A 27,515-nucleotide genomic window follows, 5' to 3' on the forward strand; every position below is an offset into this window, starting at 1 on the left:
CCTATGAACAATTTCTAGACTTGTGCTTTCATTGCCTGAAATCGGCATGTCTGTAACCACTATTTTAATAGGATGACATGGAAACAGTTGGTGCCAGATTTAAGAGCTGTGGGAGATGGAGTTTTCCTCAGCTATTACTGATTTAGACCCTTGGGTCCCTGAGCATAAGCTTCAGAACACTTGCCAATAGAAATATTGAACAAAGTGTGAAGATTTGCTTCAGGTTTATTTTTAGGTGGCTAAATGGATTAGATCAAGTGTTTTTCAAAAGAAGGGAAAACAGACCTAGAATCTTCTCACAGTGTTTTTATACATCAGTATAAATGTATAAATACTGTCGTAAATTTCATGACTATTGTAAATGAAAGCGAGCTAGAAAGTCTTTTGTACACTTTTCCAGAGGCACTTGTGAAACATGGAAATAGTATTGGACAATACATCCAAAACAGTGATCAATAATCAAATGGTCATGTTTAAAAAAAGAAGCAGGTTGTCTTTGAAGTGAATGTATGACTGATAAATATCCAAAAGAGGTTGTTATTATAAGTGCAATAAATATACTGGTACACTTGATGGATTTAGTCCTCAAAGCAGACATTCTGGGTTTGAATCAGACCTGTTGCTCGTTTGCAGCATGTCATTTCCAACTTTATCTTTCCCTGATTCCTTGACTCTATCCACTGTCCTATCTATGTAATAAAAAGGTATTAAAAAAACAAAATAAAACAAAATCCAAGTATTTAGCTTAAAGCATGCACATGTTGCTAACAGACAACATAACCTAGCTGTAGCCCAACTCCACTGACACAGGGTGATGTCCTAAGTCTATTGATTACAATTTATTGTCCTCCATTTGAAGTCAAAGATGTGTACAGTGTTGAACTGTAGAACAATCATTTAATTTCTGTGTTCATAATCTGCAATCAGATAATCTGAAGCAGCCGTGTCATGACCTGATTCAGGAAGTCACAGGAAAAAAAAGACAAGTTTAAGGTTTAACAAATTTTTTATTCAACCAAATCAAACCAAATTAAATGAACAATTTGTTATTTAGTCAAACAAATCTTTATAGACCCAATGACACAAAATAAGATATTTACAATGTGAGTTGTGTAGGTGAGTAAAGTCATGAGTGGAGTAGGTATGTGTGGGTAGGTGTTCTGAAATGTAAACATAACAAAAGGTACATTACCTAACATTCTCAAACCAAAATACAGTATTCCTGTGGAGAAGATCCCAGCAGAGACAGAGAGAGCGAGCGAGTGTGTGTGTGTGTACGTGTATTTGAGAGAGAGTGTGTGTGTGTGTGTGTGTGTGTGTGTGTGTGTGCGTGCGTGCGTGCGTGTGCGTGTGACTCCTAAATATAAAACTCGATTTCTGACATGAAACATGACTTGTGTTTTAAAATATGTTAACTTTAAGATTTCAGTTTCCATTACATCATAAATATGACGGCAGGCAAATTGGATCATGGTTATTAGTTTTGTTAGTCAACAATAAAGGTCCCGACTGATATATAATTTTTTAGCCCATATCAATATTGGGGAGAAAAAAAAATCAGATATATCTTTCTTGGATCTATGTTCAAACTATAGAGATAGATATATACACAAATGTGTTGTACCGAGCCCTCAAATGCAGTTATTCAACACTTGTTGAAAAGAAATATAAGGAAGACACAGATGTTTACTTAACTGGAAAGTAAATGTATGTGCTTTACACTCTGGAGAGTGATAATGCGTGATGTAATCTATATAGCAAGCTCTGCTGATAAATGAATTATAGTGTAATAATAGTAAACTCAAATGAAATGTTATTTGTTATTTTGGTAAATAAATGTGTGTTCATATCTGCACTAAAATGAGCTGATACTGAGAGTCACTGGATATGCGATATGGATATCGGACGATATTATCTGCTAGCTGATGATTTGGACGGGCTCTGGTATCAGTGCATTCTTCCAAATATTGTTTTATACCTTGAATCATTTGGACTTTTGGCATTTTTTCTTGTATGTTAAAAAAACCCTCATTTGAGCGTGATTATGAGCCCATAAAACATTCAGATAGTTTGGAAGTTTGATGGTTCTGAGGGTGACTCAAACATAAAATATACGCCTACTTCCCCAGGGTTTAGCTGTCATGTATCTGAGCCTCTCTTTCTTCAGATGCATGTGGCTCAAAGATGTCATTGCCAACTAAACTGCACTTACTATATGTTTGTTGTCTATTTAATTATGTATATGTGGGTTTTTTTCTATATTGGATCCTGTAAACACTCTGTGACAAACCTGTGGGAATTTTCAGACATGATGAGAAATTGTGCTGAATTGTTTTCCTTAAAGAGAGACACATTCCTAGCCATTCAGAGAAGAAGACAAAAATAACAATACTCTGTGATATTATATCAAGTGTTGGTATAAAAAGTCTCTACACCTTCAGAACATAGTCTCATTAAATTTAGCCTCCCTTAAGTATTTCATAACAAACTTTGAGTTATTTTTAGATCATGCCTGAACAGGCTGGCAGCGAGGGTGGCATTATAGCAAAGTAAGATGAATATCTCTGCTGTACGGTTGAATGCGCTCATGGATGTTTGACCTGTCCTCAGGTTTAATTTGTTTTTGTGAGGCACTTTGTATTTGGCCAATTAGACACCAGCCTCCATTTTTCTTTTTCATGCTTTCAGGATACATTTCAGTGAGCTTTAATCTTCTTCTGCTCTATATTTAATTCTGTCTATTTCTGCAGTGAAACTCTCCGGAGGTCTCTTAGTAGCTATCATTTACTGTTCAGCCTAGTTTAAGTTTAACTCTTAATATGATTAATTTCCTATGTTCAGTTATTTTAGAAAATATGCATTTCAATGAACACATGGAATTAAAACTGTAAATGTGGAGCAAAAGTAAAAACAACAACAGGAGGGGGAGCTACAATAAAACCAGGGAGTATTTGCAGCTAATATATTAAGACGTTTATACATTATAGCTTTCCTCAGCACTGTTTTAATGTCAGTATGAGCGTGCATGACGAAGGTGCCTTTTAAATATTCAAATAATTTTGTCCCCTCTGTGTTTTCCAGCTTCATGTATGGGGAGCTCACGGACAAGGACACGACGGAAAAAGTGCGGCTAACGTTTGAGAATTATGAGATGAACTCGTTTGAAATCCTTATGTACAAGAAAAACAGTAAGTGTTCTGTGCCATATGTGAGGAAAAGGAGAGAAATGTAAAGTTCTACTCCCTTGAAATGCAAATATATTCAGTGGATGTAAGGTACAGTGGAGTTCAAAGGCAGAACCAGAACATTTCTACCTCTGTAAAAAAAAAGTGCTAATTGGTTGAGAATGAGCCAAGAGAAACCTTCCCCAGAATATACAGGATGTGGTGCTGTGTTTGTTTCCACTTGCAGCTGTAGCCTTCCCCTGCTTGCAGGTGTTGAGGTGGTTTACACGACGTTATCAAGCTTTCTGTGCTCACTTATCATATCTCTAAAAATAAGTTGATAATGCAGCTTTTCTTTTTTATGTATATATTTTCAGGGACGCCAGTTTGGTTTTTTGTGAAGATCGCTCCCATAAGAAATGAACAAGAGAAAGTGGTCCTGTTTCTCTGCACGTTCAGTGACATCACAGCCTTTAAACAGCCCATCGAAGACGATTCTTCCAAAGGTCAGACTCATTAAATAAAGTGCCTTGTAGCAAAAAAGGGTTGCTTTGCTGAAACTGATTAGAGTCCATTCCACCTCGGAGGACATGAAAAAGGAAAAGTAAAGAAACCTACACCATACTTCACGTGGCTCTACGTTCCCATTATGTAGCAGATGTTTGATCTAAAACTTTGTGGAGGTTATGAAATGTTGCAGAGGTTACACTTAGTCGAGTTAAAAAAAGTCTTTTCACACTGTTCATCTGCTCTGGCAACTGTCTATCCCACTCAGACAAAAAAAAGCACGTTTCATGCTTACACAGAGCAGAAAAAAGTTATTCACTGAGGGTAGGAGTGTTTAAGACAGCCAACATAGAACACATTGGCGCAAGTGTATGACAACAAACACACTATAGCTACAAATACACAGAGGGAAATTATAAAATCAAGTCTGCTCTGCTGAAGGTTGTTGCATCAGCAAATACTTAACGTTTATTTACTATATTCACACAGTGGCTCCTTTTCTCTGAAGTCACACACTCGGATGAGGATAAAAAGCTCAATGCTGTCATTATTCCAGGATTGCAAACTGTATGGATCAATGAAGTCTTTATCATTTAAATGCTTTGGGAACGCCTAACAGGCTGGAAGGACAACAACAATGTACTGTATAGTGTACATTTGGCACTGCAGGCCAAACTTGAAATTTAAAACAAAATATTCACTCACCCCTTTGTTAACAATAGAAGACAGCTGACTTTAACATTCAACCACTTCCTAGTTTACATTATGGTTGGATGGTGTCACATGATACGGTCTGGGGTTTATTACTAATAATATGGAAACATAAAGATTTAGACTTCAATGTTTGTCCATTGTTTTGTTTTTTATGTACTTTAGGCTATTTTATCAAAATAGTGTTTCCAAGGCCTTTTGAAGCCCTTGTTGTTCAACGTGCCTCAGCAATAATAAGGTTTGAAAAGTTCACTTATCAAGTGCTTTTTACTTGTTCAATACCAAAAAAGATCATTTTCAGGCCCTGGATTTTAACTCCCACAAGCCTCACAAATGTGCCCCAGGAAAAAGCCAGTCCTGAGAAAACTTTAAAAAAAAAAAAAAAACAGCCTGTCAAAGTCTGGGTTTCCTGACTGTGTTTCTGACCCTCAGGTTGGGGAAAGTTTGCCAGACTGACTCGAGCTCTAACAAGCAGCAGAGGAGTCTTACAGCAGCTGCAGCCCACAGTGCACAAAGGAGAGAATGTTACCAAGCACTCTCGTTTAGCTGAGGTATGGAGGAACGCTGCATGCTAGAGACTTCTTTCCTTTTTTTTGTTTGTTGTGAAGCATACAACTGTGCTGTTCTGACTAGAGCTCCAGGGTGACTGTTTCTCTTTCTGGAAATTTCTGATCTGGCCTTAAACAACGTGTTTTCTCTGAGACATATTAAGGTAAATCCATAGGGATAAATGCAATTTTCAATGTCTTTACCGATCAATCTTTTCTTCACTGAAAACTGTTAACCATCCACTTGGTCATTCCCATGATGCTTTGTGTTGAATCTTTTAGCCAATGAGAAGCCGTGATGCAAACTTTTAAGAAACCAGAAATTCAGTCACTGATGTGTCAGTGCTCAATTCAAAAAGTCATTTTGCTGTGAGATATACATCCCACAGCAGCTGGCACTGTAAAAGAAAATAATAGATTTATTGATTGATATCTTTATTGCAAACGTGCTAATGGCCTAAATTTTTTTTTAAAATAACTCAAAAAATTGCAATTGTGATTGAACATTATGCTTTCTAGGTAAAATAAATAATTGAACACTGTAAATGTAATAACCTAGTAATCACATACATTCATCTTTTCAACACAAGATAGTAAATCTGTCACTGACATTTCAATGTTTCTGCACTTTAAATTGTGTGCTCGCTATGTCGACTGATTTGAAGCTTTAAAAGGGATTCTGTTGCTTCACGTACCACCTTCCAGGTGTTCATTTTCATCTGCAAATGAAGCGTATTGTGTAAGAACTTAAGTCATCTCGAGCCTCTTTTGGTAAGGGCACACAGTTGCATTTAGTTGCAATGTATTTTTTATAGTTTGATGATTTCGTGATTTTGTTGAAAACGGTTAGTCCAAACATTGTTTCATGCATTCAATTTCTCAATAAAAATAAAAATAACGCAACTATCCCTACTACTATATTTTGCCTCCTACTCTGTATCCATGTGCCTCTTCTTGTGGCAGGTTCTGCAGCTGGGCTCAGATATCCTCCCTCAGTATAAGCAGGAGACCCCTAAAACTCCTCCTCACATCATCCTGCACTACTGCCTCTTCAAAACAACATGGGACTGGGTCATCCTCATCCTCACCTTCTACACAGCCATCATGGTACCCTACAACGTCTCCTTCAAGACCAAGCAGAACAACGTGACGTGGCTCGTGGTTGACAGCATCGTGGACGTCATCTTCCTGGTGGATATTGTTTTAAACTTTCACACCACGTTTGTAGGACCCGCCGGGGAAGTCATCTCAGACCCCAAGCTGATTCGGATGAACTACCTGAAGACCTGGTTTGTCATCGACCTGCTGTCCTGCCTGCCGTATGACGTCATTAACGCCTTTGAGAACGTCGATGAGGTGAGAGCGCTGGTTTTGTCTGTGCTTGTTACTTAGTGCTGAAAAGATAGATTGATGAACATCATGTTGTCAAATGTGACGTTTGCTGCTATTATAAAAACACATTTTTTAAAGCTTTATGATCAGGTTTTTGCCTCTGAATTTTATGTGATGTGATTAGTTCTAAGGAGGAGGACATATTGTATTTGTTGACAGCACTCCGTATCCCATCCTGTACACAGGGAAAAAAAGGAGCGCCATAATAATATGCTTGTTTGTGAATAAATAAATGTTGGACCATAATGAGGCAGTGTGTGCTGGAGAGCTATCACAGGATCTCGAGATAATTGGCACATTTTAATTGGGGGAAGGAGTGTTACATTATTAAACTGAGCCACTCTGCAGTCCTCTGCTTTGTCACTGATGCCTTAAAACCATTAACACCTTATGACAGCTGACAAAAGCAATGAATCATGGGAAACCCTGCTGTGATTAAAACTAAGCGGTGTTGTGTTTTCAAACCTGCATTTTGAGTTAGTTGTAAGTGTTGTTGTATATTTATTATTTATATGTATGAATTAGACTGTTTGGTTTTTGGATGGATTTTTAAGCTTTGTCTCTATTTTCATCCCCCTTTGGAAGGCTGTCTATTTCTAGTTTATACATTTCTCACCTTAATGTGTGAAAATAACTAAGAATGTTTATTACTTTAAATATTCTACAAGTTTTCTGATTAAAATCTATGAAATAAATGAATGAAAACAGCTCCATGGTGCTTCAGTCAGGTCCAACACAAACACAATCACACACACACACACACACACACACACACACACACACACACACACACACTCACACACACACACTCCAACACATTGACACAGTAATAAAATGGAGCTTCTGCATCCTGCACTTGCTGGATTTCATTATAATAATGCATCCTTGCTTGTGTTCGTATTAGCCCATGTGTGCTTAAATGTGTCATGCCTCATGATGTGTGTGTGTGTTATTGCGACAGCGTGTTCATGTAGAAATGCTGCAGTGGCGTTTAACAGTGTTGTGCGTCACACTGAGAGCTCTGAGGGGCAGCTCGTACAATACGCAGGAATAAGAAATGCTGTGGTAATGCTTTAAAAAAGAGACATTTTGGTGGCATGGAGCCTTGAGTTTTATGTGCAGGTCAAGCATTTTTAGCCCTTTCTAGTCTTTCAATACTTCAGCATCCTGAACGCTGACAAGTTCAACTGGCTGGGGCCACAGAGAGTTAGGGGTCAGCAGAAGGAAGAAACAACTGCCTTTTGGGATTTAAAGGGTAGATCTGGGGTTATCTGATCTTGTGGGGAGAAAAGTACAAATCCATAAATAAATGAGAAGTCATTTCTTCGTCTGTGAAACGATCTAATGAGCATGTTGTTTCTTTCTGGAGACAAAGTAATCCATCATATTAACCAAAGACTGTAACAACACAAATCTTGGGGCATTAAAACTTTTCATTGGGCAAAATTGTTGTTTGAGCTCGGGGAAAACTGTGATGGGCACTTCCATAATTTTAAAATTCATACTAGGATTTTTTATTAAAGGAGACCTGTGAAGTTCCTGTAAAAACAATGATAACACATTGTGTATTTTGGTGTTCTAAGCATTGCAACAAATGGGTTTCCTTTCTCATAAAAGACCATCAAAGTTGATTTTCCCTGCATTGTATACACCTATGTTAACTTGTTCGGAGTCTTCATTTCTCCTGCACTTGCATTGCTGCATGTCCAGGTTTGTTACCATCACTTGTAGAACAGCTGAGCAGTGTAAAAGCATCAGGAATCAGTAATCTACTCATATCACTATAAGTAAGGTCAAGCACTCCACTGATGACCAAAATATCAATGGACAGAATGGTTGTAAAATCTCCCACAATGCACACAACATATTGTGAATAACTTAAATTCTCAAGACAAAGTAAATTGTCAAAGTCCAAAAGGCATTTTAAAAGGCACCCACCCACTGCAGTTTGTGATCTTCTAGAAAAATAATTGTTTAAGTGTAGTTATTCTAGAAATTGTCACGGCCAGAGCTTAGTTGATGTCTTGCAGAAGTAAAGCCAGAAACCTTGTTTCTCTGAGCATACTCAGTGTCTGTGTGGCATAAAAGCTACCACATGCTCGAAACTGACTTTACAGAATAAAGATATGCTGACAGTCATGAGTGGGGAAAAAACAAACAATAATTGTATCCAGGATAGATTACTGCTGTTGACTTGAGGTCTAAATAAGAGATACATAATTAGTTAAATCCTGTAAGAGCAATTGTAATAATAATAATAATAATCCCTTTTATTTATAACACACCTTACATTTAAAAGAACATCTCAAAGTAGGACCTTATAAACCATAAAAAAAACAATAGTAAACAGTCAGACAATTAAAATCAGGACAGGTGTACATCTTTTATTTATTTCAACAAATTCCATGTCAAGAGATTATTTAGAAATAATGCATACATTTTTCAGTTACACTATGAAGCTGTTATCCACGTGAACCGCAAGCTGATGAAATATCGAGAAATCAGACTTATCACAACACCATACTGTTGTTTTCTATGACTGTGAGGTGGATAAGGTTATGAACACATTTACTGTACAGCAACATCCATTCCTGCTACTGTATATGACCATCCACTTCCAGGATCATCTTCCAGCTTGTCTCTGCATCATCTCAGTGACTCCAATATGCTCCAGATTGCTGTGAGGCAATCCATGGCAGGGGTAAACGAGAGCGGGTAAACAATTGCCCGTGTTATTAAACCTGGCACTGAAACATATTTGCTGCCACTGCAGACCTTAACGACAGACATGAATAACTTTGATGGCTGTTCCCCCCAACAGGTTTCCAAACAGAGGAGGGGAGATCATTAAGAAAGAGCGGCTGTCAAAGTTATTCTTGGCGATTTTAAAGGGCCGTACATCAACTTGAGACTGATTGTCATTTCAGTTTAAAAAAACTACTGAACAAAAACATCAGCAGCAAATGTGTATTGCTGTCCATGTGTTTTAAGAATGTCGGTACAGGATTGCATGCTTTTATCAAATTAGATGGGTTTTTTTTAAATCTCTTTATTATGTGTTTATTCATTGCTTACTTCTGATTTTCTGTCTTATTTGTGTATTTTTTTCTTCTTTTGCATCCCTCCATTCTGTTTGCATGGTCAACCCATCCCCCCCACCTTCCTCCTCTGCCTGTATTCATGCATGGGACGTGATGGGAAGAATTGGAATCACCGAGCTGTCACCCAAGTAGGCTTCAGTTTGATTAGAGTAGTTTTGTGTTTTCGTTTGACTTGTAGACACACCTTTACACCTGACACAAACGTTACATCCACCCTCCACGAAAGCTCTGACAAAACGCACCACACATCCTCGTTCACTCTTGCGTTGAAACTTCAGCTGCTGTGCTGGATGAGCGTACGACAGCAGAAGCATTATTGCGTGACGTAAATGTCACAGAAAGCAAGTTAAGATTTGTGCTGCTTATTTTTGTTTCTCTTGCTGAGGCTCTTCATTGCCTGGAGATGACAAGAATGTGATTGTGCTCTCCACTTTGAAATGAAAAACGGCTTCATTAAAGCTGCATGAGAGCTGATTCAATCCTCCAGTCAGCAGTTACGTGTCATTTGTGACAAATATACAGCAGCAATGAGATATTTAAAAAATTCAAAAAGTCACCCAGGCATTGAAATAATGCCTAAACAAAGGGAGTTTTAAAGAAAGTGTGCTGCATATTTTAAAAGTCTCTTCTTCCAACATTTTTAAAGACTTGTTTTCCAGAGTGTCTTATTTTGACAAATTTTTGACACTGTGAAAGAGTCGACAAAATATTGACAGACAGAAGCTCCCTATTGAACCCAAATTTAAGTTAAGTTTTAAGTTTTTGTTACGCAAATGTCAGAGAGGATCGTTTCTCCCTCCTTCATGCTGAGACTGCCTCACTCCAGGCTCAAGCTTCTTTCTCTCTCAAAGCACAGATATTACCATGGCATCAATCCTACATTTCAATAGGGAGGAAAAAAAAGCTTGGGCTTCAGGTTGCCTTTCTTAGCAAATAAAAACATGATCGCACCACCCATAATTTTAGAATCAGGTATTGTTGGCCTAGTACGGCATTAACCTCATTTAACCAATTACTGCTATCTGCACTGGTAAGAAAAGCCAAATAATTGTTTTAGGCAGACGATTAACATGTTTATTATTATTATTATATATTTACAATAATAATTATATGACATTTTCAGGACTTATGAAACCTGATCAGCTTTAGGTATAGCGCAAGATGTCAAAAAAAATAATTTGGAAGCTCTTTCTTTTTTTGCTTGTCAGGTTTACTTCAGCTTTGTATTGAACATTTCCTGCCAGCTATCTAGTCTCATGTAACTCATAACAAGAAAGCAAATAAGCCTTTATGAATCAGAAAAATCTTTTCACAAGTTAGATCCCCTAACAAGCTTTTAAGTGATGAACATAGCTCCTGTGTTTGTAGAGTTTGCAGAAGGACTTAACAGCGGTATTGCACTCCTAACTGAGTTGTGTTGGAGCTCAGCTCTGTAAAGGGATTTTAGAGAAGCTGAGGTGTCTGGCAGGCAGCTCGATCAGATCAAGTGACAGTTAGCGCTGCAGTCGTACTCGGATTGCACACAACAGCACATTAGTTAAATCAATATCCCTCCAAATGCACACACACACACACACACACACACACACACACGTGCGCCTGCACACACACACACACATAAACACGCATTCACACACACACAGGACCACCAGCAAAATGATGGGATTGTCTGTTTGAATCACATAGTGGATGTTTCTAGCCGAGTAGACATTTGGCTCCTTGTTATGTAACTGCCGCTTGTAAAATCGTCTTGATGCGCAGAAATATTTAATATAAAAAAAGATATCAATATTAGCACTGAATCTTGTTGGTCTTAACATGTTTCTATTCTCTTCTCGTTCATATGATCTGCTCTTGCAAATATCATAAATTATCACATTTAATTGACCATGTTGCAATGTTTGGTTTTAATATCGTTTGGGTAAGGACAGCCTGAGAAAAGCAAGGAAGAATACAGGTTTTTGTTGTTTGTGCTTATATCAAATCATAATATCACTAAGATTTATTACTTTTACAAGCAGCTGTCACCTTATTCCTATTCTTTACGAATTTCAAAAACAAGACTAATCACAAAAAGGTAATAAGTGGGAAATAACGGGATTAAAGCGGGAAAGTCATCAACAACAAAAAAAAAAGAAAGAAAATAGCCACAGTCATTTCTGTACAGATTTGTATAGAGATAGCAGTAGAAATAACTGTAGGAGCAGCAGTTGTGTTGTTTTTGTATTTGTGTTTGTCCTGCTACAAGTACATTGTATTTTATATAAAGTCATGAATTAGATCAAAGTGGTGAATAAGGCCAAAGGGTTCCTTTATATTAAAGTCTAACTGTAGTTAAAAGTTCTACAGGTTCAGATTTGTGTAAACATTTACTTCATATCACAAACTGAACATAAATGATGATGTTCCAAAGTGTTTCTGATGTTGTCTTCTCTTTTTGTCCCTTTGCTCTTTTATTCCTGTTTCAGGGGATCAGCAGTCTCTTTAGCTCACTGAAGGTGGTGCGACTTCTCCGTCTGGGTCGGGTTGCTCGTAAACTGGATCACTACATTGAATACGGGGCGGCTGTACTGGTCCTGCTGGTTTGTGTTTTTGGACTGGCTGCTCACTGGCTGGCCTGCATCTGGTATGTTTATGTTTTGCTTTTTGTTCCCCTTCTCAAAAATAAATCTCTTACCTTTCACTTGTTGGTAGACGATTGTCATCTCTGCTATTCCAACTTCTCTGCAGCCAGTCATGCCGTTTTTTATAGTTTTTTTATTCATAAAAATGTCACTCAATTAGAAAGATGAAATAACTGCGACATGTGATAATAGAATAAATAACATACTACATTTTAATGGACTGCTTTTAAGCTGACATTGACATTTACGTTAGAGCAAATTAACATAGGCAGGCCATTGATTAAGGTACAGTAATTAGGGCATTCATTAGCATGACATTTTCTGTCAACATGCTTGTTTCATGCATTGAAATTGCATGTTTTTGGTAGAGCCACAAAGAGTTGTAATGATTTTGATGAGAATTTGTTGAGCCTCATTAAAATGCAAATGTGTGGAGTGTTGGCCTCTAAAGTCTAATCAGATCAGCTACTCTACAGGGGGCAGGAGTTGGTTACGTTACCATCATGTGTTGAGCTTGATTTATTATGTTTATAACAATGTCTAAAGATTTCAACGATGTTCACAAACGTCGTTCACAAACCTGGAGGCAGCCGAAACACACAGGAGGCTCTCACCGATATCATAAACATTGCTTCATTTGCCCAGACAGTATAATAAAAGATGAATGAATAAAACTGGCATTTCTCCAAATAACAGACTCAGAAGTAATAAAAATAGCTCCAGAATTGTTTTCCCTCAGTGTGGTTTCTTTGGTTTCCATGGTCACAAACAGTGTCATTGTTGTGTATTGACAGCCTAAGTTTGTCCCTTCTAAGATACCGTCACACCCCCTTCTGTTGTCATGGTATTCAGTCCTGAGTAAAAAAGTAATACAGGCAAAGTGCAACTTCCCTGGTCTCGTGTTCCTTCATTATTAGTGGTAATACGAAAGTATAGTGGATCTACAACAGTCATGTTGTCAATTGAGAAAAGTTCAACCACCATCAATCATGATCACCAGGACAGTAAATGAACCCTCTCTGAAAAATGTTCACATTTCTTAGATTTTTCTGCTTGTGAAATACTGCTCAGTTTTAGGTGATTACTGCTGGGAGACATACATCCTGTGGTTCTATGGGGGGGGGGGGGGGGGGGGGGGGGACAGTTATAGGATTTATTCTTTTTGCATGCTCAGTCCAGTGATGTAAATCCAAAACACGTCACAGAGGAAATAAAAAAACAGGAAAGAAATCAGAATTTTCTGCTTTGTCAGCTGTTAATTTATAATGTGTTGGATTTTTTCCACAGCTCCCCAGCTCTTCTCCAAGCTGGTTTTCTAACTAAATGACAGACATAAGCAATTAGGCTGCTGGTACTGTCAAGCTTCCCTGAGCTAGATGGATGGATGGAAGCAGAATCACTGTCAATTGTAGTCTACTGTACAAAACAATTGTATGGTTGTTCTTACCAGTGCAGATAGCATTAGAAAAAAAGACAGCAAAGAGCAATCTCTGATATTTATTTTATAGACAAGTTACCATACCAGGCTATAGAACCCCAGTCAACGTTCAAAGCTCATTGGCTGTTGCCATCCTGATGACGGACTGGCAAAATTGACCTTCTGAATTCTCTCCAACTCCTACACACTTAAACCACTAAAGACATTTCCATCTGCCACTGATTTATACACGTTGATTGATAATTACCCAAAAGGGCTTACCGGTACCAATAACATTGGTAACATATGCATAGGCCTTCATAATGCCTGTTAAATGTAATATGTGTTAGCATAAGCTATCCTAGCTTTGCTTTTTGCTCATTGTGCAGCAAATGCTGTGACTTTAGCCTCACAGAGCGGCTAGCTTCAATGTTGACTGCTAAGTTTTGTCTTGAGAGTATGCCACATATTTCCTGTTCATCATTACATAATACTTCTAATGGAAACAACATTTACTAACCTGTAATTGTGAGATTCAGTGTCTAATCCCTCAAAATATTTGTTTTCTGTATTTCCTGCTGATTTATTCCTTTCCTCACTCCAGGTACAGCATTGGTGATTACGAAGTTATCGATGAAGAAACCAACATTGTTCGCATGGACAGCTGGCTCTACATCCTAGCTGAGACCGTAGGCACGCCGTACCGTTTCAACGCAAGCGGCTCAGGGAAGTGGGAGGGAGGACCAAACAAGCACTCAGTCTACATCACTTCCTTGTACTTCACCATGACAAGCCTGACGAGCATAGGCTTTGGTAACATTGCCCCGACGACAGACTGCGAGAAAATCTTTGCCGTGGCCATGATGATGATTGGATGTGAGTGGAGCTGTTTTATCTTCCATCCAGTGTGGCAGATGCATGAAACATGATGAGTTTAACTATGCTCTTTAAAGCCACAATCCAGTGAGATAGGTGAATAAATGAATTATAGATAAAGCCATTCAAGCTGGGAGATAAAACTTTAGATGATTAACCTGAGCAATATTTCTCACTCTCCTGTATTTCTTATTCAGTTTTTACTATCACAGGTTGGGGATGCTATCTGTCTTTCTCTCAGCCTACCTCAGAGTGTATTCCTTCGACTTAAAGTCACACATGAAAGCCCTTATTTAGGCGTCAATACTTTTAAAGAAGTACCACTTTTAGAAGTCAGTTTTTGTTTCTTTGTCTCCACTTCAAGAGGTTGATGTTTTGAATATATCAGTGGAGCTTTTGCAGAGATGAATTTAGCTTTTCAAAGACAGTGATTTACCATACAATCAGACGCAACATTATGGGTGGGTTTTGGTTTTGGGTAACTGGTCCACTCAAAACCAATTGAAGGAAATAGACTTTCCTTCGTTAAAATTTCATTTATTCACAAATATGTGACCAAATACAGCCTTAAATACAGTTCCCCTTTTTAAAAAAAGTAAATACCGTACATGAAAATGGTGGCCAATTAACACTACCCAGCATAAACCAAGGAAGGTTCTGGTAAGAGGACATGTGAAGGACAGGGAATCAATTGTTACCCTGCTAAACATCGGCCATCTTCTCAAGTATGTTTGACCACGTTTCCGTTGTTAATCTCATCCACAGTTACTGCCACTGCTCATAGTGAGAGTCATGTCTAGTTTCATAACTGTAAAAAAAAACAATCATAATGAGACAAGAAAAAAAAGAAGAAAAAAAAGTAATAAAGACAGGAGGTAGTACTGATTGCCCCTGCCAGGTTTGATTGTCTCTATTATGTGTTGAAAGTACAAAGAGACTGTTTCTGTTGAGACCAGCTCTTTAACAGCCCCTCTCTCTCTGAGCAAAGTCATTGTAGCTCACCTATCCACAATCTCTCTCTATCTGCTATCAACATAAGACGTAATGATCAATCCATATTGTCAAAAAAGAAGAGGATAACTTCTATGTCATTTAGATTTCAGTGTTCTAAATAAAGAGCAATCAATAAAAAAGCTAATACAACACAAGTCAATTTCTTACTAGAGCTTACACATATCTTATTTTAGAAATGACAGATGGTAAAAAAATAAAAAAAAATAAAAAAAACACATCTTTTGCCCCCTGCAGATTTGTCTGACATATCAAAGTTAGCAACCAAGCTGATGAGCCTGCCAACACACAACAAGCTAGCTCAAAGAGCTTCTGAGTTTTACATTGAATGAAATGATCCCAATGAGATAATGCCAGGGGTTCAAATGTCACTTGGTAAAATAGTGATTGGCAAGATATTAGTCACAATAGTCCAGCATGTTGTTGGATAGCCCAGTCATCATAGGTTACCTGCAAAAGTGTCCAAACAAGCCAGTTTCTACAGCTAGGCAATATAAATACTTGGATGTATTGCCACTTTGAGTTCTGCAGCTGCTTAATCATCACATCTCAGTTTGCTACATTTTTATGCCTGTCTTTTCATGGATGTGATATGAGACAAAACGTTTTTTAAATAACAAAATAAAATGTAAGGCTGGTTTGAAACTGACTTAAAGAACAGCTTGTGCAATTGCTGAGATATTTAAGATTAATATAGTTAAAAAACAACAACAACAACGATTTAGTAAATAAAAACATGCAGGGAAACAGATTTTCAGCAAGATGTGAAAATGTCTAAAAAGCGTTAAATTGTAGTCAAAACTATTGTGTAGCTTTCAACAGTTTCCCTCTCTCCAGTCAGACCACATTAACACAGCACAGTGGGAGCTGTTATTTTTTCCTACATTAGTCTCATTAACTCAGTCTGCTGTTAAGACCTACTGTGCTGAATTATTGAGATTTTCTGAAGTGTAGTCCTCAGAGTAGTGTTAAGTAAAGCTTTTTTTTTTTTTTACCAAACTGTGTGGCTTTCTGGAAATTTTAAGCCTGAAAATGTAAATCATTTGGCATATATTCATTAGTTAAGGGCAAACTATCCATTAAAAACACAATGTAAAGGTCTCATCAGTAGATGTTTCTGTTCCCTGTTGTGGTTAACAAATGGGCAGAATTTGCCATTTTGCCCTGGATATAAATAATAAAGATGTTGAACTTTGTTATGCTGCATTCGAGACACCCGCTGTTACTAACTAACAAACCATCTAACATGCTGAGAAGTAGGGAGATTTTCACAGTATGTCCTTCTTCCCCCATCTCAATATTAAACATTTATAAGATATCTGCAGCTTGTGTGGCTCATAATTTGCTGTACAGCACGGTGCCATTATGTGTGACTGCACATGGGGAGCAACACCTCAAAGTAATAACGAACAACGTCGGATCAATTTAGTACAGTGCTCCCTGTGATCCCTCTGCAATCACTTCTCACCTCTGTCGAATATTTTTTTCAAGCACAGTCCCTACCCTGAGGTGAGCACTGATTGTCCCCATCTCCCTTTCCTGTCATTGGCTGTTCAGGTTTATGAATTTACTCTTGAGGGAACCCACAAAACCCATCTGCAGACTTATCTAAAATTTCCTTCATGAGATTCAAATCATCTTAAAGCGTAAGTACCCCAAAAAGCAGACAGCCTCAGGAGGCTTGTTGTAGATGCAATCTACTGTAGTCCATGGCTGTTCTCTATGAAATATGAATGCCCTGATACTGTTCTATTTTTATCATCAGCACTGGATCGGTGCTGGCAGTAGAAGATCACAGTGTGACGAGGGATTTGGGAAGGGGGGGGCATTATACATATGTCCTGTTTCTATAGCAACTGTTGGCCTGGGGCTTGTGTTTCTGACTACTGTCTCTTAACTACCTTCAAACAAGCCAGTTGTTGGATGCCAAGGAAGGCTGGGACGAAGTTGTGCACGTCAGCAAGAAAAGAGCAACGTTGGGAACTAGATGAAGGGCCGTTCCGTGGGGAACGATTGAGTTTCCTTTTGTTGCAGCATTTTTCTGCTTATCAGTGGAGTGAGGATTGCCATCTGCGCTCAGGCTTGAGGTTCGATCATCCGAAACTTTGGCAACTTCAGAGGGAGGCATCTTTGTTTTAATTGGCTGAGACCTCGTCTTGTTGCGTTAATCTGCTGATTTTGAAGGATATTGTACAAACAATAGCATACCCTTTGCTTAGCAAGTGTTGAAGAGCATCATACTTTACTGCTATGCTTGAAAACATGGAGTAACAAATGAGCATCAGTGATGAAAGGAGGAAGGTTGCTTTTATACTTGCCCTTGAGGAGTTGTGTGCACTTTTTAATTAGCATTATTCCCTGTACAGTGTTTCAACACTTTGATTGTGCACCGTGAAATAAACAAACACGTACACACAAACAAATGCACGCACAGGTTCCTGTCATCTTCAGAGGATAATTGAAATGTGTGGCTGGTATGTCTCCTCTCCGTCCCTTCTATTAGGGCTAATTAAGGCTTCATTGCCAAGAGAAGGTTACACACGCTGAGCTGACATGTGATTGCTTTGATCCACGCACACACCAGCTGTTGCACCAGTTTATCCACCTCAGAGATGCACTGATATACTTTTTTTTTCTTTTTTCTTGTCTCATTAGACAAGACTTAATATTTTTAGCTGGGTGTAACTGGCTGAGGATGGATGGTACAGACAGACAGACAGACACACACACACACACACACACACACACACACACAAACACATGCTCACAGACACACAAACCTTCAATAGTTGCAGAGTTCTGTTGATTATATTTGGAGACCATTATGAGCTGCTATGTTTTATTCCTCTCTGGATAAAGCACTCATGTAATAATATTAAGTCTTAGGCTAATTTTGTTTGCTATGTGATGTAAGATAGTAAATATATAAGGGAAACCAGTGTCAAAGAGAATACATCTTGTTTTCCTGTCTGGGAGACTTTTAAACCCACATTTAGAGATGTGAATTATTATATCCTTTTATGTCCAATTCTTCTTCTTGTCCAATTCTTCAAGTTTTTACTTTTTAAACGTCTTTGTCAACTAGTTAAGATGTTTAAGTCTTGATTAATAAAGGATTTAAGATTTATTTATCCTTGGTTTCTTTTAGATTAGGGTCTCCTTGTAAATCACCCTTTGGGTTCAGTTTTTTTTTAATTTTTTTTTTTAAACAATGTTGGAGACTTGTCTTTGATGATGCTCACGATTTTCTGTTAACTTGCATTAAATTAAATGTCAACATTTTTCCACAGCCCTTCTTTACGCCACCATCTTTGGTAATGTGACAACAATCTTCCAGCAGATGTACGCTAACACCAATCGCTACCATGAGATGCTTAACAGCGTGCGGGACTTCCTCAAGCTTTACCAGGTGCCAAAAGGCTTGAGCGAAAGAGTTATGGACTACATTGCCTCCACCTGGTCCATGTCACGGGGTATTGACACTGAAAAGGTATGTCAGACTGATCACCAAAATAATACCCTTATTCCTCCCATCCACTCCACTGATATGCAACCATTACCGTTGATGCTCCTTGACCATCACATTATGGAAAAGTACTTTTTTTATTGTTAACTTGTATCAGAAAAACGTTTAGGTTTTTTCTCTGGCAAAAATTGAGCTGCTATTATCAAAATCAGGCGTTGTATTTTATTTGCATTTATGGCACAGTAATATAGAGTTCCCCCCCACCTGTCATCCCGATGAATTCAGTCGATGCTAAAATGATTTGAGTTTGTGGAAATCAAGCAATTTCAGCTGCTGCAGGAAGATTGAGCTGGTGCCACGCTGAATGATGTGAAGCCAGAAAGAATTTATATCACTGAATCCCATTTAATCCAACTGTCCAGAATCCAATTATAGGAACAAATTTATTATTTAAGCTCAAATTAGAAGCAGAATCTCAAACAAGGCAAGGATATTGTCTCCAGGAAAACGTGTGTAACTGAAAGGCTAATCTTTATTTATCTGCTCATCTTTTTAAGTTATGCTTACACTACATCTATATGTGTGATTTATTTGTCTGGCTTCAGGCTACACTGAAGGGTCTAAAAATGGCACATAATCCCCTCTCTGCTTGACATTCATCTTCAAACAGATTTGTTTTAAAGGCAGAGTCCTGGTGATTAGGTGTACCTGAATGACATGCTGCTGCTCGCTGACACTCAACAGAGAGGCGGCTGGACTTTGAGCTGTTAGAAGCTTCCATTATAAATCATAACTCATACTAAACACACTCAGTACCATGTAGATACATATTTCACTGGTGAAGTCTTTTCAAAGGCTTTTGAACTAGAAATGTGCTTCAGCTCTCTTATTGGTTAAAAAAAAAGGCTTTATGGTGTCATGTGATTTTTTTTTTTTACTTTCTGAAAATTATTTGGCGACTTTAGAATATTTCTTTTTGTCAATTGAGTTTTCAAAACCGTGCACAATTAAATCAGAATTTCTCACAAGTTCCACTTTGAACTGCTATTTACAGTATAATCTGTTTTTTCTTTTGTTTTGTTTTTTAAAAACTCCAAAGTCCACATTCATTTTTTTAATCACTGAATATGTTTACTTTTTTCTCTTTGGTCTGGAAAAAAGTTATGAGATATGATATAATGATATCCATGAGAAGGTCACAGTAAGGCTCTCTCTCAAACACTTTATCCTTTGATATTTATTTAAATGAGAAATCTTAATTTTTGTCTCTAGTTATTACTGTAACACTTAACCAAGCATCAAACAAAGATGTCAGACATGTAGCTGTCCAACTTAACACATTTGGGGACAAAAATGATTGATCACATCATCTAAAATGCCTTTCAAGGTCCCAACTAGTCACTATAATGAAAACTGTGGTTAAGCACATGAGCAAATGTTATGTGTGAGACAACCACAACATTTTGTCCAACCAGCTCTGCAGTGTTCTTTAGTATCTTTTCTCTACACGTCTTTACAGGTGTTGCAGATTTGTCCCAAGGACATGAGAGCCGATATCTGTGTCCATCTCAATAGGAAGGTTTTTAAAGAGCACCCTGCTTTCCGTCTCGCCAGTGATGGGTGTCTCAGAGCGCTGGCCATGGAGTTTCAGACCATCCACTGTGCCCCCGGAGACCTGATCTACCACGCTGGTGAAAGCGTAGACAGCCTCTGTTTTGTGGTGTCGGGGTCACTTGAGGTCATTCAGGACGACGAGGTGGTGGCAATTTTAGGTGAGTCAGGGGATTTATTTAAATGTGACTAAAAGGTGGATTCCTCGTTTGTTTTTCTTGAGTTTAAGTAAATATGCAAATCAAAGCCATAAACAATTTAAGACTTACTGGTATCTCTATGTTTCCAATAAATGTGATTCAAAGAAGTAAAATGAAGCGGTTGAATACTTATTTTAAATATTTTTGACAGTAATTTGTGCTGAAACTCTGGCCTTTATTCACAGACTAGGAATTGAGAGCCAATGAGGAGTTGGGAAGTGGTTTTCTGAGTGTCAATAATAAGATGATCTTGTCTTTGTTAATTTATGTCTGAAAAGTTTTTTTTAATTGCAAGACTAAAAGTGATATATTTATCACATATGTTGTATTATGTGTTGACCGGGGACTGCAGATGAAAATTAGCAAACTGCTATCATCTGGTCCGAAGCATCTTTTCAGTAAGATCAATGTTATTTTTCTACATGGTCCCTGACAACTAAACTAATAAACTAAATTAAAAAAAACTAAACCAAACGTACAAAGATACAGGACAAATGTGCAGGAAGGCTGGCTTCGGGAAAAACCTGATCCCTGCAGCCATAACTGCACTTAACAGCAGGCCTGTGTTACTGTGTAATGTATACTGTTTTGATTCTCTGTGCTGTCACTCTTTGTTGACTGTACAGTGCTGTGAAGCAGAACTTCCCATTTGGCATGTTAAAGTCTAAATGTGGATACAATAGTAGCTAATATTAGAAATAATACTTCATTATAAGATAAGAAATTCTGCTGCTGCTAAAAATAAAATCTGAATTGTTATCATAATGAGTATGTAGAACCACAAGTGAACTCAAATTATGCTGTAGAATGACAGAAAAATTAAAATCAGTATCAGCTTTTTTCTTGTTTAGTGTATATTGTTATTTATTGTCATGTTACCTGAAAAATCTTCAACAGCAGTTATTGGTTTAGCTCCTGTAAAGCCTGCTTAATCTGCAGCTATTCAGGTTGTACTCTTAACCAGCCTCAGAGATCTAAAGGATCTGGATTTAGATGTAAAAAAAAAAAAAAAAAAAATCAAGAACTAAAATTGCTTTTATTTTTAGTTTTACAAATAACCATTTTGTATTTTGTCATGATCCCATAACTTACTTTTTGCAGTGTGGTAAACACGGTCCCAGGACTTTAGAGACCCTTTGAAGAAATGCTGAAATAACAGCATTAGCATTTTAACCTAATTAATAATGGATTCCTCACTTATTTTTATTTCATGACCTGGGCGGTCAAGGCTTCTTATTTCCCCCACATTTCTTCACCTTTTTCAGGACAAATACAGTGAGGGTTTTCTAAGGTTAAAAAAAGGTGACATTACACAGACATAGGTGTGTTCAACATTATGATCTGGAATTACTATTGCTAACTCTTTTATAGCATAGTGGCAGTAAGGACAACAAAAAATCCAATTTGCCTCCAGTGCTGTTTAAAAAAATGTGTAGCGTCATGGTAAAACAAAAATAGGTTGTTGTTCAGACTCTCCTTTTGTGTCTGCAGTTTTCACTTTCCTCATTGTGACTGCAGTTAAAGTGGCTGTTTGGGGGATTGCTGTCTGTAATGTTTGTCACAGAAAAACACACTTGCTAACATTTTGAATGAACTCTTGCCTTTTCAAGTTTGTCTTAGTTGCAATGAAAGAAAAACAACTGTTCCTCTAAAGAACACAATAATGGTCTGTTTCTCTCCATCTCCACTAATGTCAGCACCATCAATTGACAAGAGTCTGTGTATAAGAAGTTACAAAATAATTCATAAAAACTAAATGAAAACATACACATTTTTACACACACGTATTTCAAAACATACCTATAAATAAACATCAAGGAAAAATGAACAGATGTAATAAAAGTCCCATTTTACTCCTTCTGGAGCATTATGGCCCTGCGTTAGACAGAAGGCTAGAATCAATATTTTTTAATCATAATAATTCATGAAATGAAAAGGGTCACCCATACACCTACATCTGCAGCGTCTCTCAGCTTCATAAATCACAATTTTTTGCTGAAGCTATATGGACCTATTTTGGTCCTCTTTAACTGCTTACAGTAAATAGCGTTTTCTCCTGCCTTATAATCTAACTGTTGTCAGGGAAAAAGCTCTAAGGCCACCTGTACATTTTCTGCTTAGTAAGAAAAAAGCATACACAAAGCAAGCTTAGTAGTAGGTGAACATAGCAGAGGATTTAGCAGCTAAGTAGTCTGGGATTCATTTCAGGAGTTGGTGGAAACCTAAATAGAGAGAGAGACAGATTTTTATCAAATGGCCAAAAAAACGTTTAAATTAACGTTTCTCCATAATTGATTTTTTTTAAATAAGCAAATATTGATAATAAATTCTGTTTATAAGCTAAAGATGTGCTGATATGTCACTTTGAAAAATCAAAACTTAAAAAAAACGAAGCAATATTGTATTGTGTATGTGTCAAAGGGTGTGTGCTGTGTCTGTGTGCGTGGTCATGTGTGTGTGTATGGTCATTTGTGTATGGACACGTGTGTTAGGTGTGTGTGTGTGTGTGCGTGTGTGTGTGTGCGCGTGTGTGTGTGTGTGTGTGTGCGTACACTAGTAATGGTAGTAGTGAGCATCGTACTTTGTCTTTACAAAGATCAGATAACAGATCTTTCCTTTGCTTATGCTGGCCTGATTAAATCCCAGTGGAGTTTTTCTTTTTTAACTCCCTCCTTTAATTTGCCTAATGATTGATTAAGTGAATAATGGATAGCATTCTCTGGCTGCACTAGAGACACTATACTGGCTGTGTTTTTTCCATCAATAACCTGCTATTGGTTCCTCTGTAACAATCAATGTATTTTCAGGCTAATACCATTGACCTGGTCAGAGCCTGTTATGGAGCCTGAAGTGATGAACAAGTTACCGCTATGAATCAAATTAGTTAGCCTAATGGCATTGGGAACAGAATCAACATGTTAAGTACACAAACGTCTCATCTGATCTTCAGGCTGTGGCTGTTTGGCTTATTATCCCTGAGACTGCTTTATAAACATCATCAGTTGCTCATTATAATCATTATAACTTATCTGTTTGATTATTGTTTTATTATGCTTCATTTACTTTTCATGCTGTATTTAGATTAGTTATCAGGCATGTAAATCGATAAATGTTTTTACGGTATAAACTGTTGATTTGGAGTCTGATTATACTGAGTTATAAGCCTTATTGATTTATTGACCATTTTCTTAAGGCAGACATTTTACCCTGACGTCAAACTTGAGGTAAAAAGATGAAATCTTCTGATGTGTTAAAGTATGTGCTCAAGATTTGCCATGACTGCCGACTCTTCATTTCAGTTTTGAGTGTCATTTTTTACTGGGTGCAGCCTACAACTGTTCCAACTGTAAAGAAAAAGAGCAACATCAAACTGGAAAAACTGTTCAGGTGCAAAACAGCAAAAAGACAAGAAAGTCGAAAAATTCATCTTTTACTTCATCAACATCTTTTAATATGAGTAGAGAAGCATCACCCGGACACACTTGCGTCCTATAACCGGCCTTCCCAAACACGTGAAAAAAAACAGATACTCTACATGCATACTGCCTGATATATGTTGTTACTCCATAGGGATAAGGATTATTCAGTGACGAAGGTACTTACCTGCTCAATGTCGAGCCATCTTTGATATAAAAACCAGTTGTAGTGAGCCGCACAATGCGCGCAAATAACTGCTGTCTTTCTTCTCCCTTCTTCTTCTACGGAAACTGCAGTCTTTATCCGGGTGGTCAACAACAAAATCATATTAATTGGCTTCTTCTCAGGCACGCACATCACAATGATTTGTTGTTCTATGTGCTCAGTTAAAGGTTCAAACCAGCAGATGTTGATGATGACTGGTGCCTTCACAGGCAATCTGTTGGTCCATAGAGTTCCTACGCTCATATTTATTTTCATAACTTCAAGTAAATCACAATATGCTGGAGTTGGTCAGAAAAGATTGTAAAGGACTGAACACCAATATTTAATAAACAGGTAAATAAATATGAGCCCTATTTCTTTTTCACATAATTTGTGTTATAATTAAGGATAAAGCATGACAAATCTTTGATAGGATCCAGGAGATATCCTTATCCAGCAGCTAAACATTAACATTAAGCAATGTTTAAACATTGTTCTCTCTCTGCAGGTAAAGGGGATGTGTTTGGGGATGTTTTCTGGAAGGAGGTCACTCTGGCTCAAGCATGTGCCAACGTCCGAGCTCTGACCTACTGTGACCTCCACGTCATTAAACGGGATGCTCTGCAGAAGGTGCTCGAGTTTTACACAGCGTTTTCCAACCACTTCTCAAGAAATCTGCTGCTCACCTACAACCTACGAAAAAGGGTGAGAGAATCTTCAAACAGTTCCTAAGTTTCAGTTAGTTTAGATTTTGGCTTGACAGTCATTTTCCTGTAACTTCCATGTCTGATTTGATTTTTTTTTAACTTTGAAACAAAATCATTCTCTAAATCTTGATGATTGTCTTTTTTAAGTTGACCCAATATATGTTTTGAAACAAAGGATTCTTCATGGTTGCAGTCTGCTTTTACTTCAGGCCCATAAGCGCTGCATTTCCTGTGGTTTTTTTCCTCTATTGAGCTTAAACTTGAAGTGTTTTTATTTTGTTGACGAGTCATAATAGCTGTGGTATTTTCCCACTAAAGACAACAGAGAATTAGGACAGGTGTTTACTATAATTTGTCTTCTCTTTGTAAAGTTACACTGGCTTAGGTTCCTGCTTATGTAGTGATTTATTTTGTGTAAATACAGATTTTGAAAATTAGTCCTCTGAAGTGTAAAAAAAAAGTAAGATTTTATTAAAGGGATACTTTACTCAATTAAGCTTTGTATCATTAGATATCTGGTAGTATTTTTGAATGGTCCTGCATCCTGCCCTCAATTTCCCCTGAGTATGTTTCAACTTCAAACTGATATGGATGAAGCTGATTTTTAAGGTATTGTGCTTGATTTGGATGTTCGTTGCTATCTCTACGAGCCGCGATTTAAGGAGTCTGGGCCAGCTCGAGCTGGTTGTGTCGGTGCTGTCACTGTTTGCCTATGGACATAGACATAGAGTCCATTGCTGCAAGAAATTTCTAAGATGCCAATTCCATGAGGAAAAATCTCAGAATCTTTTGAGGAAACGGCCGTATGTGTTGTAGACTGGAAATAGAGCACCCAAGCTTCATTGGGAGGGGCCTGCAGTGCTGTGCATTCTGGGAGTTGTTGTCTTTAATCGACATGAGCCTAAAGGAAACTTTTTGCCTTTTCTTGGTCAAGAAGGCACCAACGTCAAAATTGATTTCATATTTCTACGAAATATATGACCCACTTTTAATACAGACCCAATTTTGTTTTAGTGGGTGAAGTATCCCTTTAAGAGATCCCTGTTATATTACTTTACTAAGTCGTCTGCCCACCTGTCTTGTAAAATAAAGTCTCTTGAACTTCATTTAGAAAAGACTCCTGTGGTAGTAAGGCAAGTCTGAGGGTTTGTTGTGCTAGGGTCATGTTCCTGAGGAGGAAATGCTGATTATTTTTTAGCAACTTGTTGAGATTTAGATTGAAGAAAAATCACACCTCTAATGTTTTGCACTGAAATAGGCTAGCACAGCTTAGCACAAAGACTAAAAGCAGGAGGAACCAGCTAGCTTAGTAAAACAACTGAATATGATTCTGGAGTCAATATACTGTAACGTCCCACTATACAAAAAGAACACACTGTCCCTTTGGAAAATATGAAGTAAATAACATCTAATAAAATTGGGTAAAATTAATCATAAGTGCAGATGCATTAAATAGCCATCATATATTAAAGCCTCTGCTACATTATTCATCCAGAAATTAACAGCTGTGATCAACAACTTAAATGTCGCAACCAGTCATTACTTCATTCATAATAAGGTTAGCCTGCCCAAGAGAGTGCAAGAGAGATTGAAATGCCTGCATATTAAGAAGCCATGTCATCTTCTGCATTAAAATCATGATTCACCAGGGTCCCCTACTTTCTGAATGTATACAGCAGGGAAATCTAGAGATGGATTGAAAAAGAATCCAAACACTGCCTTCAAATGGAGCTGGGGAGGTTTTACTTGGGAAATCAAGCAAACCACATGCTTGACACTTGAGGGGTTTAAGTCTTGAGAACAGTTGAAATGAGACTGTGAAAATGGATGTTGTCTTACTTTTTTAAAAATGATCGATGATTTTTTTTCAATGCCCAAAAACAACACAAGATTAGATGATCAAAAAAACTATTATTTTATATTCCTGTGTGTTATTATTTGAATGGACTTATTTATTCCCAGCTTTATTATTAATATTTGTTTTGAGGGATGAGAAGGTCTCTGGGCAAAATGCAATTCATAGTATTGACTGTACACTGTGTACTATAAGACATATAAGCGTAATTCAACTAAAAACAATTAGGGAAATAAAAACAATGCTTAAATTAAAGCTGGCCTCTGTTCCTCTGGCCAGATAAAGTTTACTCACAGAGGGGTTCTTGTATTGGCTTATCCGAAACTGTAAATCAAAATACAAAATGGGTGAGTGTAAGTGGGTGAGTAGAATAGCTCTTTAAAAAATGTACAAAGGGGACATGTTAGCTAGTGCAAGCTAATTCTTTATACATCTATTGTCAGATTTGTAGTCAAATGCCAGAGCAACACATTTTTGAAACAGGAAATCATAACATTTTTCACTGGAATTTAGAAAGTATTGACCCCCAAAAGCTCTGACGAGTTTAAAGTAAAAAATTATCATGTTAAGTGCCAGTTTAGCTCATTGGTAAAACCACAAGTCCACCAAGTGTATACAGTATAGTGTCTACTGTAGTGACTGAGCTAATCCAACACCCTAAGATTGTTTTATTTTTGTGTGTATATTTAAATTGCTCTTGGCCA

At 37.6% G+C, this 27,515-nt stretch overlaps 1 protein-coding gene across 4 annotated transcripts in view; it reads left to right on the top strand.

The window, feature by feature from the left end:
- Positions 1-27,515, top strand: part of kcnh1a (potassium voltage-gated channel, subfamily H (eag-related), member 1a) — a 37,610-nt gene that overhangs the window by 6,374 nt on the left and 3,721 nt on the right. For 2 of the 4 annotated variants that reach the window (XM_079362879.1, XM_079362881.1), the window contains 10 exons: positions 3,082-3,188; positions 3,542-3,670; positions 4,815-4,933; positions 5,894-6,286; positions 9,525-9,551; positions 11,892-12,049; positions 14,069-14,340; positions 18,642-18,841; positions 20,337-20,589; positions 24,758-24,954. In XM_079362879.1, the coding sequence (XP_079219005.1) occupies positions 3,082-3,188; positions 3,542-3,670; positions 4,815-4,933; positions 5,894-6,286; positions 9,525-9,551; positions 11,892-12,049; positions 14,069-14,340; positions 18,642-18,841; positions 20,337-20,589; positions 24,758-24,954 (1,855 nt within the window). The remainder of the gene's footprint in view (positions 1-3,081; positions 3,189-3,541; positions 3,671-4,814; positions 4,934-5,893; positions 6,287-9,524; positions 9,552-11,891; positions 12,050-14,068; positions 14,341-18,641; positions 18,842-20,336; positions 20,590-24,757; positions 24,955-27,515) is intronic. The other 2 variants (XM_079362880.1, XM_079362882.1) reach the window with 1 other exon arrangement.

Source organism: Symphodus melops, assembly GCF_947650265.1.
Source record: "Symphodus melops genome assembly, chromosome: 15".
Classification (NCBI taxonomy): Eukaryota; Metazoa; Chordata; class Actinopteri; order Labriformes; family Labridae; genus Symphodus; species Symphodus melops.